The sequence below is a fragment of the Eulemur rufifrons genome, chromosome 7 (assembly GCF_041146395.1).
Source record: "Eulemur rufifrons isolate Redbay chromosome 7, OSU_ERuf_1, whole genome shotgun sequence".
In the NCBI taxonomy this organism is placed as follows: domain Eukaryota; kingdom Metazoa; phylum Chordata; class Mammalia; order Primates; family Lemuridae; genus Eulemur; species Eulemur rufifrons.
Genome location: NC_090989.1, coordinates 150,785,332 through 150,800,122, shown reverse-complemented (window position 1 = coordinate 150,800,122; position 14,791 = coordinate 150,785,332). Strand labels below are relative to the sequence as shown.

General features: G+C 34.9%; 1 protein-coding gene and 1 non-coding gene across 2 annotated transcripts in view; both read left to right on the top strand.

The window, feature by feature from the left end:
- Window positions 1–14,791, top strand: part of TOPAZ1 (testis and ovary specific TOPAZ 1) — an 82,658-nt gene that overhangs the window by 38,914 nt on the left and 28,953 nt on the right. Inside the window, exons 10-12 of the mRNA XM_069473548.1 lie at window positions 1,812–1,963; window positions 2,165–2,257; window positions 6,336–6,451. Coding sequence (XP_069329649.1) covers window positions 1,812–1,963; window positions 2,165–2,257; window positions 6,336–6,451 — 361 coding nt within the window. The remainder of the gene's footprint in view (window positions 1–1,811; window positions 1,964–2,164; window positions 2,258–6,335; window positions 6,452–14,791) is intronic.
- LOC138388712 (U4 spliceosomal RNA) lies at window positions 13,059–13,194 on the top strand. Its single transcript, XR_011234209.1, has one exon. It is a non-coding gene; the product is annotated as a U4 spliceosomal RNA (small nuclear RNA).

Genomic DNA, 14,791 nt, shown 5'->3' with positions numbered 1-14,791 from the left:
GGACAACTAAAAATATATAGAAAAAATTAGCCGGGCATGGTGGCACATGCCTGTAGTCCCAGCTACCTGGGAGGCTGAGGCAGGAGGATCCCTTGAGCCCAAGAGTTTGAGGTTGCTGTGAGCGGGGCTGATGCCACAGCATAGCTCTAGCCCGGGCAACAGAGTGAGATTCTGTCTCAAAAAAATAAAAAATAAAAAAAAATAAAAAGAATAGCTACAAGAATTTATATGTGTCTAGGGAAAACAATTGTAGTATGTAGAGAAGCTTTGCAACAAAGTTCAGTATTGTTATGCCATATTGTTAAAGTTACTAAAAATTATTATAACTTTCACATCAGTTTTTCAATTGTGTTACAGAGCTGTGTCAGTAGCTACTAACTTTCCCAAACAACACTAGGTAATCTAGTTAATATTAAGTATTTCTAGGAGAAATAGTGAACACACTGGCTGGGTGCCATGGCTTACTCCTGTAATCCCAGCACTTAGGGAGGCTGTGGTGGGAAGATCACTTGAGGCCAGGAGACCAGCCTGGGTACCATAGAGAGACCCTATTTCTACAAAAAAATAAGAAAAATGATCTGGGCATGGTGGCATGTGTCTGTAGTCCCAGCTACTTGGGAGACTGAAGCGGGAGTATTGCTTGAGCCCAGGAGTTTGAGGCTGCAGTGAGCTATGGTCTGCCACTGCACTCCAACCTGGGCAACAGGGTGGGATCGTCTATCTGAAAAATAATAATAATTAATAGAAAAATAAAACCCAAAGTAATTTTTACTAAGTCAGTTTTAGCCAGGGTATACAGATTTTGACCTGGGAAATTCTGGAATATGGGGGTGGGGGAAGGATCAATGAAATGATCTCAATTAAAATAATTTTAGTAAAGTCAATGGAGAAAAATTGGAAATAGCCTAAGGGTTGTATAGAAAATAGATTGAGGGCCGGGTGTGGTGGTTCGTGCCTATAATCTTGGTACTTTGGGAGGCTGAGGTGAGAGGATCGCTTGAGGCCAGCAGTTCAAGACCAGCTTGAGCAAGAGTGAGACCCTGTCTCTACCAAAAAAAAATAGAAAGGTAGGTGCGGTGGCACACGCCTGTGGTCCCAGCTACTAGGGAGGCTGAGGCAGGAGGATCTCTTGAGCCCAGGAGTTGGAGGTTGCAGTGAGCTATGATGACGCCACTGTACTCTAGCCTGGGCAACAGAGCAAGACCCTGTCACAAGAAAGAAAGAAAGAAAAGAAAGAAGGAAGGAAGGAAGGAAGAAAGGGAAAGGAAAGGAAGGAAAGAAAAGAAAATAGATTAAGGAACTGGATCAACATAAACTACTTTCTCAAAGGAAATTAGTATTGTATTTTTAGTAGAATCATAAACTGGAATCAAAAATATCCCCAGAGTCAACATGTTGGTGGAGTTAAAACACCAAGAAGGGGCATGTATCAAAATAATTTGCATCCATCACCAAATTATACAATTTTGCATATGTACCCAAGCCACTGCTTGAAGACTCTCTGGGAGCCTGACTCTTTAGGAGTTCATATTGAGATCATGATATATTTGGCAATCTGGACCTATTCTTTGTGGATAGCACATGAATTAGATCCCAGTTTAGTGCTCAACATGCTTGATTAACTTCAAATATTATTGCCATTTTGGCTTTTGCTTTAATTTTTATCAAGTATTTCTGACACTAGACATATACCTTTAAAGAATTTATGTTGAATTAGTATTGCTTTATTTTTAAATAGAGAAAAATTATCTAATTTAAGGAGGATGAATATTTTAAAACAGAAAATGACTCTAATATATTTTCATTTTCAGTAAACATATTTATGGAATACTACAGAAAATTTCCCCCGGGTATACACTTTGATTTACAAGTGCTAAATGACCTTCTAAATTCTTTACTCACACATTGTTTATTGAAAGAAGTATTTCAGGTAGTGAACCTCAGCATAATGGTTAAAATGCCGGTAAGTAACCTGAGAATATATTTTTTAAATATGTTAAGTTAATTTCTTTGTTATGCCTGTTGTTTGAATTTGGCAGTTAAATTTCTGTTTGTTGAAGACTTCCTAGAGAACACTTGTGTTTTTCAGCATAAACAAATTTGAGAAACTTAAGGTGTACTAAAAAAGACATGAAAATGATTGTAATTTTTTTGTTTTATTCAGCCTGCTCTGAAAATATTACTAAAAATATTTGAACATGTCACAACTATGAAATTAAGGACTGCTGTACCTGCTTTAATTGATATCTTTTGCAAGGTATGATTTTATCTGTTTATTCTGTTAGTGAATAACCAAGAAAATAATTGTTTCCTTTTACACCCTTGAGCTGCTTTTTATTCACATTTTGGATGTCAAAAAACTCTATTTCCAGAAATGTTCTTTTTCTCCTGAAATAGGGTTTATAAACATACTCCAGTGGCAGACAAGCCTTCTCCTTTAATAAGTAGTTCCAAGCAATCCAGGTGACTTTCTGATGTGTAAACTGTCTTCATCTCTACTCCTTAAGGATGATTAAAGAAAATTTTCTTTCTCCAAAAGCATTGAGGTTATTTACAATAAAAATAAACAAACCAATATGTAAATAGAAAATCATGACCAAAACAAAGAAAATAGAAGCATGGTAGCTAGGAATTAGTTTTAATTTTGGCACTAAACAAAAAGAAATATGAATGTTTATAGCTCTAATAAAAATATATTAAAATTTTAAAATTAAAAAAATTTTTAATTATGGGTACATATTAGGTATATATATTTATATTTAGGTATATATATTTATAGGGTACATGTGATGTTTTGATACAGGCATATAGTATGTAATCAGGGAAATTGGGGTATCCATCACCTCAAGCATTTATCATTTCTTTGTGATAACGTTCTAATTCTACTCTTTTAGTTATTTTAAAATATACAGTAAGTTATTGTTGACTGTAATCACCCTGTTGTGCTGTCAAATACTAGATCTTATTCATTCTATCTAACTGTATTTTTGCACCAATTAACCATCACCACTTTATTCCCTATTCCTTTGTATGCTTCCCAGCCTCTGGTAACCATCATTGTCCGTGAGTTTACTTGTTTTCATTTAGCTCCCATATATGAGTGAGAACATGCAAAATTTGTCTTTCTGTGCCAGGCTCATTTCACTTAACATAATGTCCTCCAGTTCCATCCATGTTGTTACAAATGACAGGATTTCATTCTTTTTTATGGCTAAATAATATTTCATTGTATATATGTACATTTTCTTTATCCATTCATCCATTGATAAATGCTTAGGTTGATTCCAAATCTTGGCTATTGTGAATAGTGCTGCAATAAACCTGGGAGTGCAGATATCTCTTCCATATGTTGATTTCCTTTCTTTTGGATATATGCCTAGCAGTGGGATTACTGGATCATATGGCAGATCTTAGTTTTTTAAGGAACTTCAATAATGTTTTCCATAGTGGCTGTACTAATTGACATTCCCACCAAGAGTTTACAAGAGTTCCCCTTTCTCCACACCCTTGCCAGCATTTACTATTGCCTATCTTTTGGATAAAAGCCATTTTAACTGAGATGAGATGATATCTCATTGTAGTTTTGATTTACACTTCTCTGATTAGTGATGTTGAATATTTGTTTCATATACTTTTTGGTCATTTGTATATCTTCTTTTGAGAAATGCCTATTCAGAGCTTAGGCCTATTTTTTAATCAGACTGAAATTTTAACTTTTTTGGAATGCTTCCTCGTGTTTGGTACTACCCAGCCATCTGCTTCAGAATAGGCCTGATAGTAGGAAAACCCCAAATTTTCTTTTGGAAGCAACACTGGAACCACTTTAGCAGAGGAACAGATATTTAAGTGAATACCTCTAGTTTGACATTACAAAACTTGACAGAAGTACTTGCCTAGAAATTTTTCAAATTAGAAGTCACTGCTCACCTATATTAGTTATAGAAAGCCTCAGTGAGGATCCCATAAATTGTCTGATACTGAATAAAACTTGGCTTTCTGCAGAATGTATCCCAGTTACTGTCCAAATAAAATTACCCTTATTGGAGAATATCTAGCAAAGACAATGATTTTCATTTTTGCATAGCTAATATGGAGCCATCATTTCTAGAAGTTGTTTAATAACAGTACCAGTTTCCCTGTTGACACTGTTTCAGGGTTCAGTGATGATAAAACCATGTTATCATCACAGAAGATGTTTTTCCTTCTTCTTCTTCAAGCAGTGTACTATACCCCCATCTAAGTAACATAAATATCATTGAGAAAAGAGAATTAACATGTTATTTTATCGCTTTAGGTTGTTATCTAGTTTCTCAAGAAACAATTTATAGTTATTGAGCAGTGTTAAAGGGCAGATTTTTTTAACTGTATCAGTAACCAGATAACTAATTTGTTCTCTTGCAGGTTTGTTTATAGTTGGCCCTGTCCATTTAATCAAAAATCACTACATGGTCAGTGACTGCAGAGAGACCAACAGTGGTCCTATCGAATGTTAAAGAGCATTTTAGTAAATAATCATGGTGTTTACACTTTTACTTCATAAAGTTTGGAAAACTATTTGTTAAGGTGGTGGATTGGTAGGTTTAAGAGAACAGCTGTTTTCCTTTTTTAAAATAAATTGAACATGCTTTGAGTCCAGAGGAACTGATACAAAGAGTTTAAGAACTATAGCCTGGGCCAGGCGCGGTGGCTCACGCCTGTAATCCCAGCACTCTGGGAGGCCGAGGCAGGTGGATTGTTTGAGCTCAGAAGTTCGAGAGCAGCCTGAGCAAGAGCGAGACCCTGTCTCTACTAAAAATAGAAAGAAATTATATGGACAGCTAAAAATATATATAGAAAAATTAGCCAGGCATGGTGGCACATGCCTGTAGTCCCAACTACTCAGGAGGCTGAGGCAGGAGAATTGCTTGAGCCCAGGAGTTTGAGGTTGCTGTGAGCTAGCCTGAGCAACAGAGCAAGACTCTGACTCAAAAATAAAAAAAAAAAAAGAATTATAGCCTGATGTTAAGAACAGGCTTTACACAGTTATTTTTACAATTATTTACATCAAAACTATTTTCAGTTTAAGTTGTTTAATCATATGGGTTAGGATGGAGTTTCTAGGACCCATTCAAAAGGGATCCATGACATTGGAGACTTTTCCTCAGGGTCCAAACATAGGGAAAATCTCTCAGCAACTTGTTACTATTATTCTTTACTAAAAAAAAAAAAAAAAAAATCTGTTTCAAAGTACACATCAGTTATAAGTTCTGACAACCAAATTACAGCATCTCTCATAGAGACTAATTATACCTTGGAATAGGTGGCTTCTCCTTTACTCTCCTTTACTATTATTTTATTATCCTACCCCAAATTCTTATTTCCTGGACTCCTTTCAGTCTATACTGGGATAAAGCGTATATTCTCCAAACATTCAAAAACATTTTTATATTTAAGTAATTCCAAAAAAGGAGAAATTTTCTGAAAATCAAAACAGAACCATGAAAGATTCTCAGCAAAAATGTTACAGAATTTCAAACACCACTCAGCTGAGTCAGTCTTAACTCTAATCCTACCAATGTCACCCCATGGGCAGGTTAGCATTGGAGGACCTAGTCATAACACCTGTGGCAGAGGTCAACAGTGAGGCAACTGAACTAATGGGACTGCCAGCCTACAACCTTTTACCTTCTGACCCTTCCAGGATGATGTTATGCTTTGGAAGAGCTGTCAGAGAAGGCCTACCTCTCATTCCTCCATTCGTACGCTAGAAGCATCCAGATACTCCCCTGTTGGCTCTCTCCATTAGATCTGAGGTGCATGAAGAAGACAGGAAAAGGAGTCATGTGAATGAAGGAGAAAACCTTTGAATTGATATTTTAAATCAAATACTGTATTACTTATGGGAAGTCAGTCACCTAGGTTATTAATTTAACAAGTGATCACTGATTCTTCTCTGGCCATGGCCCTGTGTGAGGCACAGGAACAATACTTTTCAGGAAGTCTACAAGCAGGGATGAGGTGTGAACACCAGTGCTATACTCAAAGACACACTGAGTACCAAATAAGAGGTACAAGTGATAAAGTGGTTGAGATAACTTGGAGAACAGGAAGAAAATTCAAATTTCAAATGCAAAATTATTATTTATATTTTTGTTTTAAATTGTTAAAGTAAGGTATCTCTTTGTGGTTCTCAAACGTTTGAAGGAAATATGCTTCAAATTTTTAAAACAAGTTTTAATTCTACTTGTGTGCATGTTTTGCTTCTTCTGTTAGTCTCTTAGTTGTTTCACACACATTGACTTCTCAGTTCTTTCACATTTTTATAGGAATGACTATTCTTTTTTCCTCTTCTACAGCTTATTGAAGCTGGGATGGTGCTTGACCCAGAACACTTTAACTATATTGTTAAGCTCTTATGCCAATTACAGGCTTCCAAGCAAGAAATAACTGCAGTTCTGGAAATGAAATCCAGGTGAGAAAAATCATTATAATTAAGGCTAAAATAATATATGTATTTTAATGGAGACTTACAAAGGGTGAAGGCAAAGCACTTATCTTTTCATATGCCCAAATATGTAGATAGTTTGCCCACCATAAACCATTCTCCCATCTCTTGGCTATGGCCCACTTTAGTCAGGCTTCCTCTGGCCAGCCTCGCCATATCTTTCTCAGTACCTCATTTCCTCTCAGTGTCTGGCTCATCAAGTGTAAAAGGAGTCTCTGTTATCTTCTGTTCATCAATTAATTCATTCTGTTATACTTAATGTACTCTATTATATGTATACAAATTACCTTAATTTTTTTTTCTCTTTCACTCACTTCTTATTAGTTTAATAACATACCTAATGCCTCTCCTTTATTCACTTTCTCTATGTAGCTTATGGGCCTCCAAAGGCTTCCTCTTATAATTGTAAGAGTAGGATAATATACCTGTGTTAAGGAAAAGGAAAGCCATGACTTTAAAAATGTATTAAAGTATAACATACATAGAAAAAAGTGTGCATCCTGCTGAGTGAAGTGGAAGAAAACGAGAACAAAAAAATAAAAAATTAAAATTAAAGAAAAAAGTATGCAAATGATGTGTTTAAATGAACCAAAACTTTGTAAATGAAATTAGATTTGATAAAGAGCAAACAGTATCAACCACTAAAGTCCTTCTGAATGCCCATAAATCTCCCACAGGGAGCTTCCATGCTATTTTTATTCATTTCTCATTGTCCTCTAATGCAGAAGTTCCCAAACTTTCTTGTTTCACAGTGTCCCTAGGCCAAAAGAAATATGTTAGCAGTCCTATTTATTAAGTAGTTAGGTCCAAACAAGTTAATAGTAGTAGTTTGTGCAGTGTCTGACAGATGTCATTTGAAAATTTAAAATAACCTCTTTTGCCTCAGTGAGTTTACTATAGTGCCCTGGATGTCTTAGTGCAGTTAAGAGAATAGCAGCTCTAAGTAATACTACTTCCCTTCAAGCACCAACATTGAAATTAATTAGTTTTTCAAGTTCTATGACTTTTTTCATTTAACTACTGCTAATTAAAAATATTTATGTTTTCAATGAAAATTTTAATACTATTTAGGTTAAATAAATTTTTGTGAGAAAAATATAATTAATCTAGCATATAGTTCTGGGATAGGGTATATTGATATTTTCTTCCAAACATTAAGTTCATTCTTCCCCTAAGCCACATGCTAAAAACTTTTCCCATTTTGGGTAGTGGCAACTATGGCAGCTCAAAGTGGCTAGCAGATTTTAGTCTCCTGTCAGATTCAGTAGCAGCTGGCACAGGGAGAGTGTGTGTATCAAGGCTCAAGACAGCAGCAGTACCTTTGTGCCCAGAACAGCTGCAGAACTCCACCCTTCATGCAGTGATTGGGAACACTATCTGTTACTATAAGATTTCAGAAAAAAACAGCCTTAGTTTTCAAATTTTTTAATTGATACATAATAGCTGTATATATTTATGGGATACATGAGGTTTTTTGATACATGCATATAATGTATAATGATCAAATCAGAGTAATGGGGATATTTATCACCTCAAACAGTTATCATTTCTTTGTGTTGGGGACATTCTGAATCTTTTAGCTATTCTGATGTATACTATAAATTCTTGTATACTATAAGTTCTGTGGTTGCCCTACTGTGCTGTTGAACACAAGTGACACAATCACACACATAGTCTTACAGTTTATTGTACAGCTCCTAATTTTGAAAACTTTATCCTTATACTGTCTGCCCCTTCTTACGCTCCCAGTCAAAACCATCACAGTCACACACCCCATAATGATGTTTTGGTCAATAATGGACCACATATACAGTGTTGGTTCCATAAGATTATAATGGAGGTGAAAAATTTCTGTCATCTAGTAACCTGCAGTAATTTCATAGTGCAACACATTACTCATGTGTTTGTAGTGATACTAGTTTAAACGAACCTACTACACTGCCAGTTATATAAAATTATAGCACTATAATTATGTACAGTAAATAATACTTGATAATGATATGTATCATATTATACTTTTTATCATCCTTTTAGAGTGTGTTCCTTCTACTCATATAAAAAAAAAAAATTAACTACAAAACAGCCTCAGGCAGGTCCTTCAGAAGGTATTCCAAAAGAAGGCATTGTTAGCATAGGAGATGACAGCTCCCTGCATGTTATTGCCCATTGCCCCTGAAGACTTTCCAGTGGGACAAGATGTGGAGGTGGAAAACAGTGATATTGATGATCCTGACGGTGTTTAGGCCTAGCTTAATATACATGTTTGTGCCTTAGTTTTTAACAAAAAAGTTTAAAAAATAAAAAGATAAAAATTTGTAATCAACTTCCTGTTAGTTTGGAATTTTTTTTTTCTAAAAAAAAATTTTTTTAAATAGAAAAAGCTTATAAAATAAGGATATAAAGAAAATATTTTTGTATAGCTATACAATGTGTTTTAAGCTAAGTGTTACAAAAGAGTCAAAGGTAAGAAAACTAAAAAATTTATAAAGTTATAGTAATTAAAGTAAATATTGAAGAAAAAATAATTTTTTATAAATTCGGTGTAACCTAAGTAAAATGTTCATAAAGTCCACAATAGTGTACAGTAATGTCCTAGGCCTTCACATTCACTCATCACTCCCTCACTCAGAGCAACTTCCATTCTTGCAAGTTCCATTCATGGTAGGTGCCCTTATACTGGCGTACCATTATTTTTATCTTTTTTACCATATTTTTACTGTACCTTTTCTATGTTTAGATACACAAATACTATTATGTTGCAGTTGCTTACAGTATTCAGTATAGTAATGTGGTGCAGGTGTGTAGCCTAAGAATAATAGACTATACCATATAGTCTAGGTGTGTAGTAGCTTATACCATCTAGGTGTGTGTAAGTACATTCTATGATGTTTGCACAAAGTCACCTAATGATGCATTTCACAGAACACATCCCTATTGTTAAGTGATGCATGACTATATAGTATTAGTATTCTTTAAGAGGTACTAATGTTGGTGACCTGTTTGATGAAGGAGGGAGTTTTGGGAGAATAGGAAAACAACTGTGAATGGTTAAGTGATAAAGACCATGTTTGGGTGTGTGTACCCAGCCCCAAAGCAAAAGGAAAAAAGATAGTATATATTTGAATTTTCTTAACTCTCTTTGAAATAATTAACCTTTTATGGGCTAGGGAAATTAGTTTTAATGGACATTTGTTCTTTGATTTGGATTATATATTTTTTTTATTTCATCTTATTATTATGGGGGATACAGAATTTCAGGTTACATACGTTGCCCATGTACCACCTGTCCCCCCAAGTCAAAGCTCCAGGCGTGTCCGTTCCCCAGACAGTGTGATTTGGATTATATTTTTTAATTATCTAGTTTAAAGTTCACTTGAAAGACTTTCACAGGAGATAAGACTGCTACAAAGAATTCTGACATTAGTGAGAATTTTCGTGTGCCTATAATCTAGGAAATTTCTTAACATACAGTGATTATTTAAAAACATTTACATTAAAGTGAGTACTGCTATAATGGAGCTTAGGTCTGCCATTTTATTATTTGCTTTCTGTTTCTTTCTTGTTTCCTTTTCCTTGTTTTCCTATGGTGATTACTTGAACATTTTTTTAGAATTTCATTTTTATTATCTATAGTGTTTTTGAGTATCTCTTTGTATAGTTTTTCCAGTGGTTGCTCTAATGCACTTAACTTTTGACTTAGTAATCCCAATTCTACAAAGGTACCCTGAAAATATACCTCTATCAATACAAAAATACATATTACCCAAGGCTATTCATTATACCATTGTTTATAATTGCAAAACTTTGGGGAGAACCTAAGTGCCCTAAATTAATTGAATAACTTATAGTATGTCTACACAATGGAGTACTTTGCAGCTATAAAGAAAAGAATGAGGAATTTCTCTATGTATTGATTTAGAGCGATATCTACAATACACTGTTTGTGTAAATGTTCTAAATACAGCAATTAAAGGACAGCAGTTGGTAGGGTGGGTATAAAAGCATGACTATATGCCTTTTACAAGAAATTCATTTCTAGTATAAGGGGTACAGGTATTTGAAAGCCAAAGGATGGAAAACAATATACATGCAAACATTAGTTTTAAAAAGAGCATGAGTGGCTATATTAATATCAAATAAAGTATACTTTGGAGCAAAGAAAATTACCAGGGATAAAGAGGAACACTCCATAATGATAACATGGCCAATACACAAAGAAGACATAGCATTCCTGAAAGTGTAAGTACCAAACAATGGAGCTTCAAAATACATGAAGCAAAATGATAGAACTGAAAGGAAAAATAGACAAATGTATAATTATGTTGAGGACTTAAACATACCTTTCAACAATCGATAGTAGTACTAGAAACTCAGCAAGGATATAGAACTAAATACCACCGTTGGCCAACAGGATTTAATAGACATTTATAGAACACTCCAATCCAAATAGCAGAATACACATTCTTTTCAAACACCCATGGAACATTCATCAAGGTAGACTATATCCTGGATCATAAAACAAACCTCAAAAAATTTAAAAGAATTGAAATTATACAGAGTGCATTCTCTGACCATAATGGAATCAGACTGGAAGTCAACAATGGAAGAATAATAGGAAAATCTCCACACACTTGAAAATTAAACAACACACTTTATATAATGCGTATGTGAACAGGTACTCTCAAAAGAAAACTTAACTGGATGAACTTTTAGAACTGAATGAACTTTTAGAACTGAATGAAAATATATCAAAATTTGGGGGAAACAATTAAAGCAGTGCTGAGAGGGAAACCTGTAGCACCAAATATTCTAAGCTTCCACCTCAAGAAACAAGAAAAATAAGAGCAAAATAAAATCAAAGCAAGCATAAGAAAGGAAATATTAATGATAAAGAACAGGAATTAATAAAGCTGAAAAAAGTGATAAAATTAATTTAAAAAGCTATTTCTTTGAAAAGTCAATAAAATCGATAAACCTCTAGAAGGACTAAAATAAAAAGATAGCATACACAAATTACCAATATCAGAAATGAGACAGAGGATATCTGTACAGATCCTACAACCATTAAAAGGATCATAAGGGATTGCCTTGAACAACTTGACATATGCTCAGCAACATAAATGAAATGGAGCAATTCCTCAAAAATTACAAGATACCAAAATTTACCCAATATGATCTAGATAATCTGAATAGTCATACCTATGGAAGAAATTTAATCCATAATTTAAAAGCTTCCAGAAAAGACATCTCAAAGGCCAGATGGTTTCACTGGAGAATTCTACCAGTCATTTAAAGAAGAATCAGCATGGATTTACACAATCTCTTCCAGAAAATAGAAGAGGAGGAAACACTTACCAGCATATTTTGAGGCAAGTATTACCCAGATACCAAAACTAGACAAAAAGACTACCACAAAAAGAAGAAGACTACAAACCATTAATCACTCATGATCTTTGAGGTAAAAATCCTCAACAAAATACTAGCATATTGAATCCAGCAATTTATAAAAAGAATTATATACCATGATCAAGTGGGGTTCATTCCAAGAATGTGAAGATGGTTCAATATTTGAAAATCCATCAATATAATCCATCACATCAACAGCAAAAGAAGAAAAAAAATCACATATTTATATGAATACAGAAAAATCATTTGACAAAATTCAACATCTGCATGAAAAAACAGATTAATAATAAAGGAGAAATTGTTTAACTTCATAAAAAGCATCTATAAGAACTCTATAACAAACATCACACTTAGATGAAAAACTAGATGCTTTCCTCCTAAGATTGGGAACAAGGCAAGGATGTTCGCTTGTACCACTTTTATTCAACATAGTATTAAAAATTCTAGCCAACATGATAAGGCAAGAAATGGAAATAAAAGGCATATAGATTGGAAATGAAAAAATAAAACTGTCCCTATTTGCAGATGGCATACATTTTCTGCATACATGCCAAGGAATCTACAAAAAAAACCCTGCTGTAACTAATTGAGCAAAGCAGGGTTGCAGCATAAAGATCAACACACAAAAATCAATCATGTTTCTCTCTACTAGCAATAGACTAATATGGGGGGGAGACCAAAATTTAAAACACAACACCATTTACAATGGCTAAAAAAAAAAAAAAAAAGGTAAAAATCTAACAACAAAACACCTACAGAACTTGTGTGCTGAAAGTTATAAAATGCTGATCAAAGAAACCAAAAGAGATTAAATAAATGGAGAAACATTTTGTTTGTGGATTGGGAGACTCAATAAAGATGTTAGGTCTCCCAAAATTCATCTGTTGGTTTAACACAGTTCCTATCAGAATCCTAGCAAGAGTGCAGTGATGTCGTCATAGCTCACCGCAACCTCAAACTCCTAGGCTCAAGTGATCCTCCTTCCTCAGCCTTCCAGAGTGCTAGAATTACTGGGGAGGCTGAGCCAGGAGGAACACTTGATAAGCCCAGGAGTTGGAGGTTGCAGTGGGCTATGATGATGCCACTGCACTCTAGCTGGGGCAACAGAGTAAGACTTTGTCTCCAAAAATAAAAAAAAGAAAGAGAAAGAAAGAAAATGTGTGAAAGAAGCTTTGCATAATGCAGTGTTGTAGCCAATGAAGTTTATCTGAGGTGCCATTATTGCTAACTGAAAATTTTTCCCAGTAGCCCACAGTGACAACTTGCAACGTAGTGTTGGCAATTTTTAAGAGTCTCTATGGAGACTAAATATTAAAAGAAAAAAAGAAAAAAATAGGCAAAAGATATGAACAGACATTTTACCAATGGGGATGTGTGGGTAACAAATAAGCACATCGAAAGGTGTTCAACATCATTAGCCATAGGAGAAATGCAAATTAAAACCATAATAAAATATCACCACATGTCTGTCAGAATGACTGAATTTGAAAATGGTGTCAACACCAAATGCCGGGGAGGATGTGAAGAAACTAGATCATATGTTGTTGGTGAAATGTAAAATTGTACAGCCACTCTGGAAAGCAGTTTGGTAGTTTCTTAAAAAACTAAGCATGCAAATACCAAATAGAGCTGTTGGACTCTTGGGCATTTATCCTAGAGAAATGAAAATTTTGGTCCTTTAAAAGCTTGTACACCAATACCAATGTTCATAGCAGCTTTAATTGTAATGGCAAAAAACTGGAGAAACCCCAAATGTCCTTCAACAGGTGAATGAATAAACTATAATACATCCATACCAAGGAATACTACTCAGCAAAAAAAAAAAAAAAGAGAGAGAAAGAGAAACTACTGAAACATGCAACAACTTGGATTGATCTCAAGGGAATTATGCTGAATTTAAAAAGCCAATCTCAAAAGGCCACATACTACATGATTTCATTTATATAATATTCTCAAAATGACAAAACTGAGGTGGAGAACTGATTAATGGTTGCCAGGAAACAGGGACGGGAGTGTCCCTGACTACATACACACAAATGCATGTAAAATGGTGAAAACTGAGTAGGATCCATAGTCTTGTTAACTATATTATACCAATGTCAGTTTCTTGGTCTTGGTGTTGTATTACAATTATGTAAGATATCACTATTGGAAGAAGCTGAATGAAGGGTACACAGGGCTTTATGTACTATATTTGAAAATTCCTGTGACCTTATAATTATTTCAAAATAAAAATTTTTTAAAGATAAGTACATATATAACTTTTGTTAGATACTGCCAAATTCCTCTTCAGAAGGGTTGTACCAGTTTGTGTTCCTATCAGAAAAATATGAGACTGCCTATTTCAGCATAGCTTTCTACTGTAATGTGTTATAATGCTTTTTAATGTTTGCTAATCTATTAGGTATATGGTCCCCAATCCCTGGGCCTCGGGCCAATACTGGTCCGTGGCCTGTTAGGGACCAGGCCACCAAGCTCCACTGTACCACCCCCACCAGCCCCTGTCCGTGGAAAAATTGTCTTCCATGAAACTTAGGAACCAGGGGGTTGCACAGCAGGAAGTGAGCAACGAGTGAACAATTAATTTATCATATCTCAAACAAGCAGCAGTACAATTAATCAAAGTATGTGCCTAAACTATTGACACAGTTGTGCCATCTTAATGGTAGCTTGGTTATGCCAGCAGAGAAGAAGCCTGGAGAGCCAGTAGCGATGAAATCGCAAAAGGCGTTTTCCACAGCTTGTTGAGAATTGAATATTTTTCCTTGCAAGAAGTGGTCCAAAGCCTGGAAGAAGCGGTAGTTGGTGCAAGGTCTGGTGACTACGGTGGATGACAGAGTTTCCAAGTCTGGCCTCTGTAGTTTGAACAGTGTTTTTTGTGCAACATGTGGTCAAGCATTG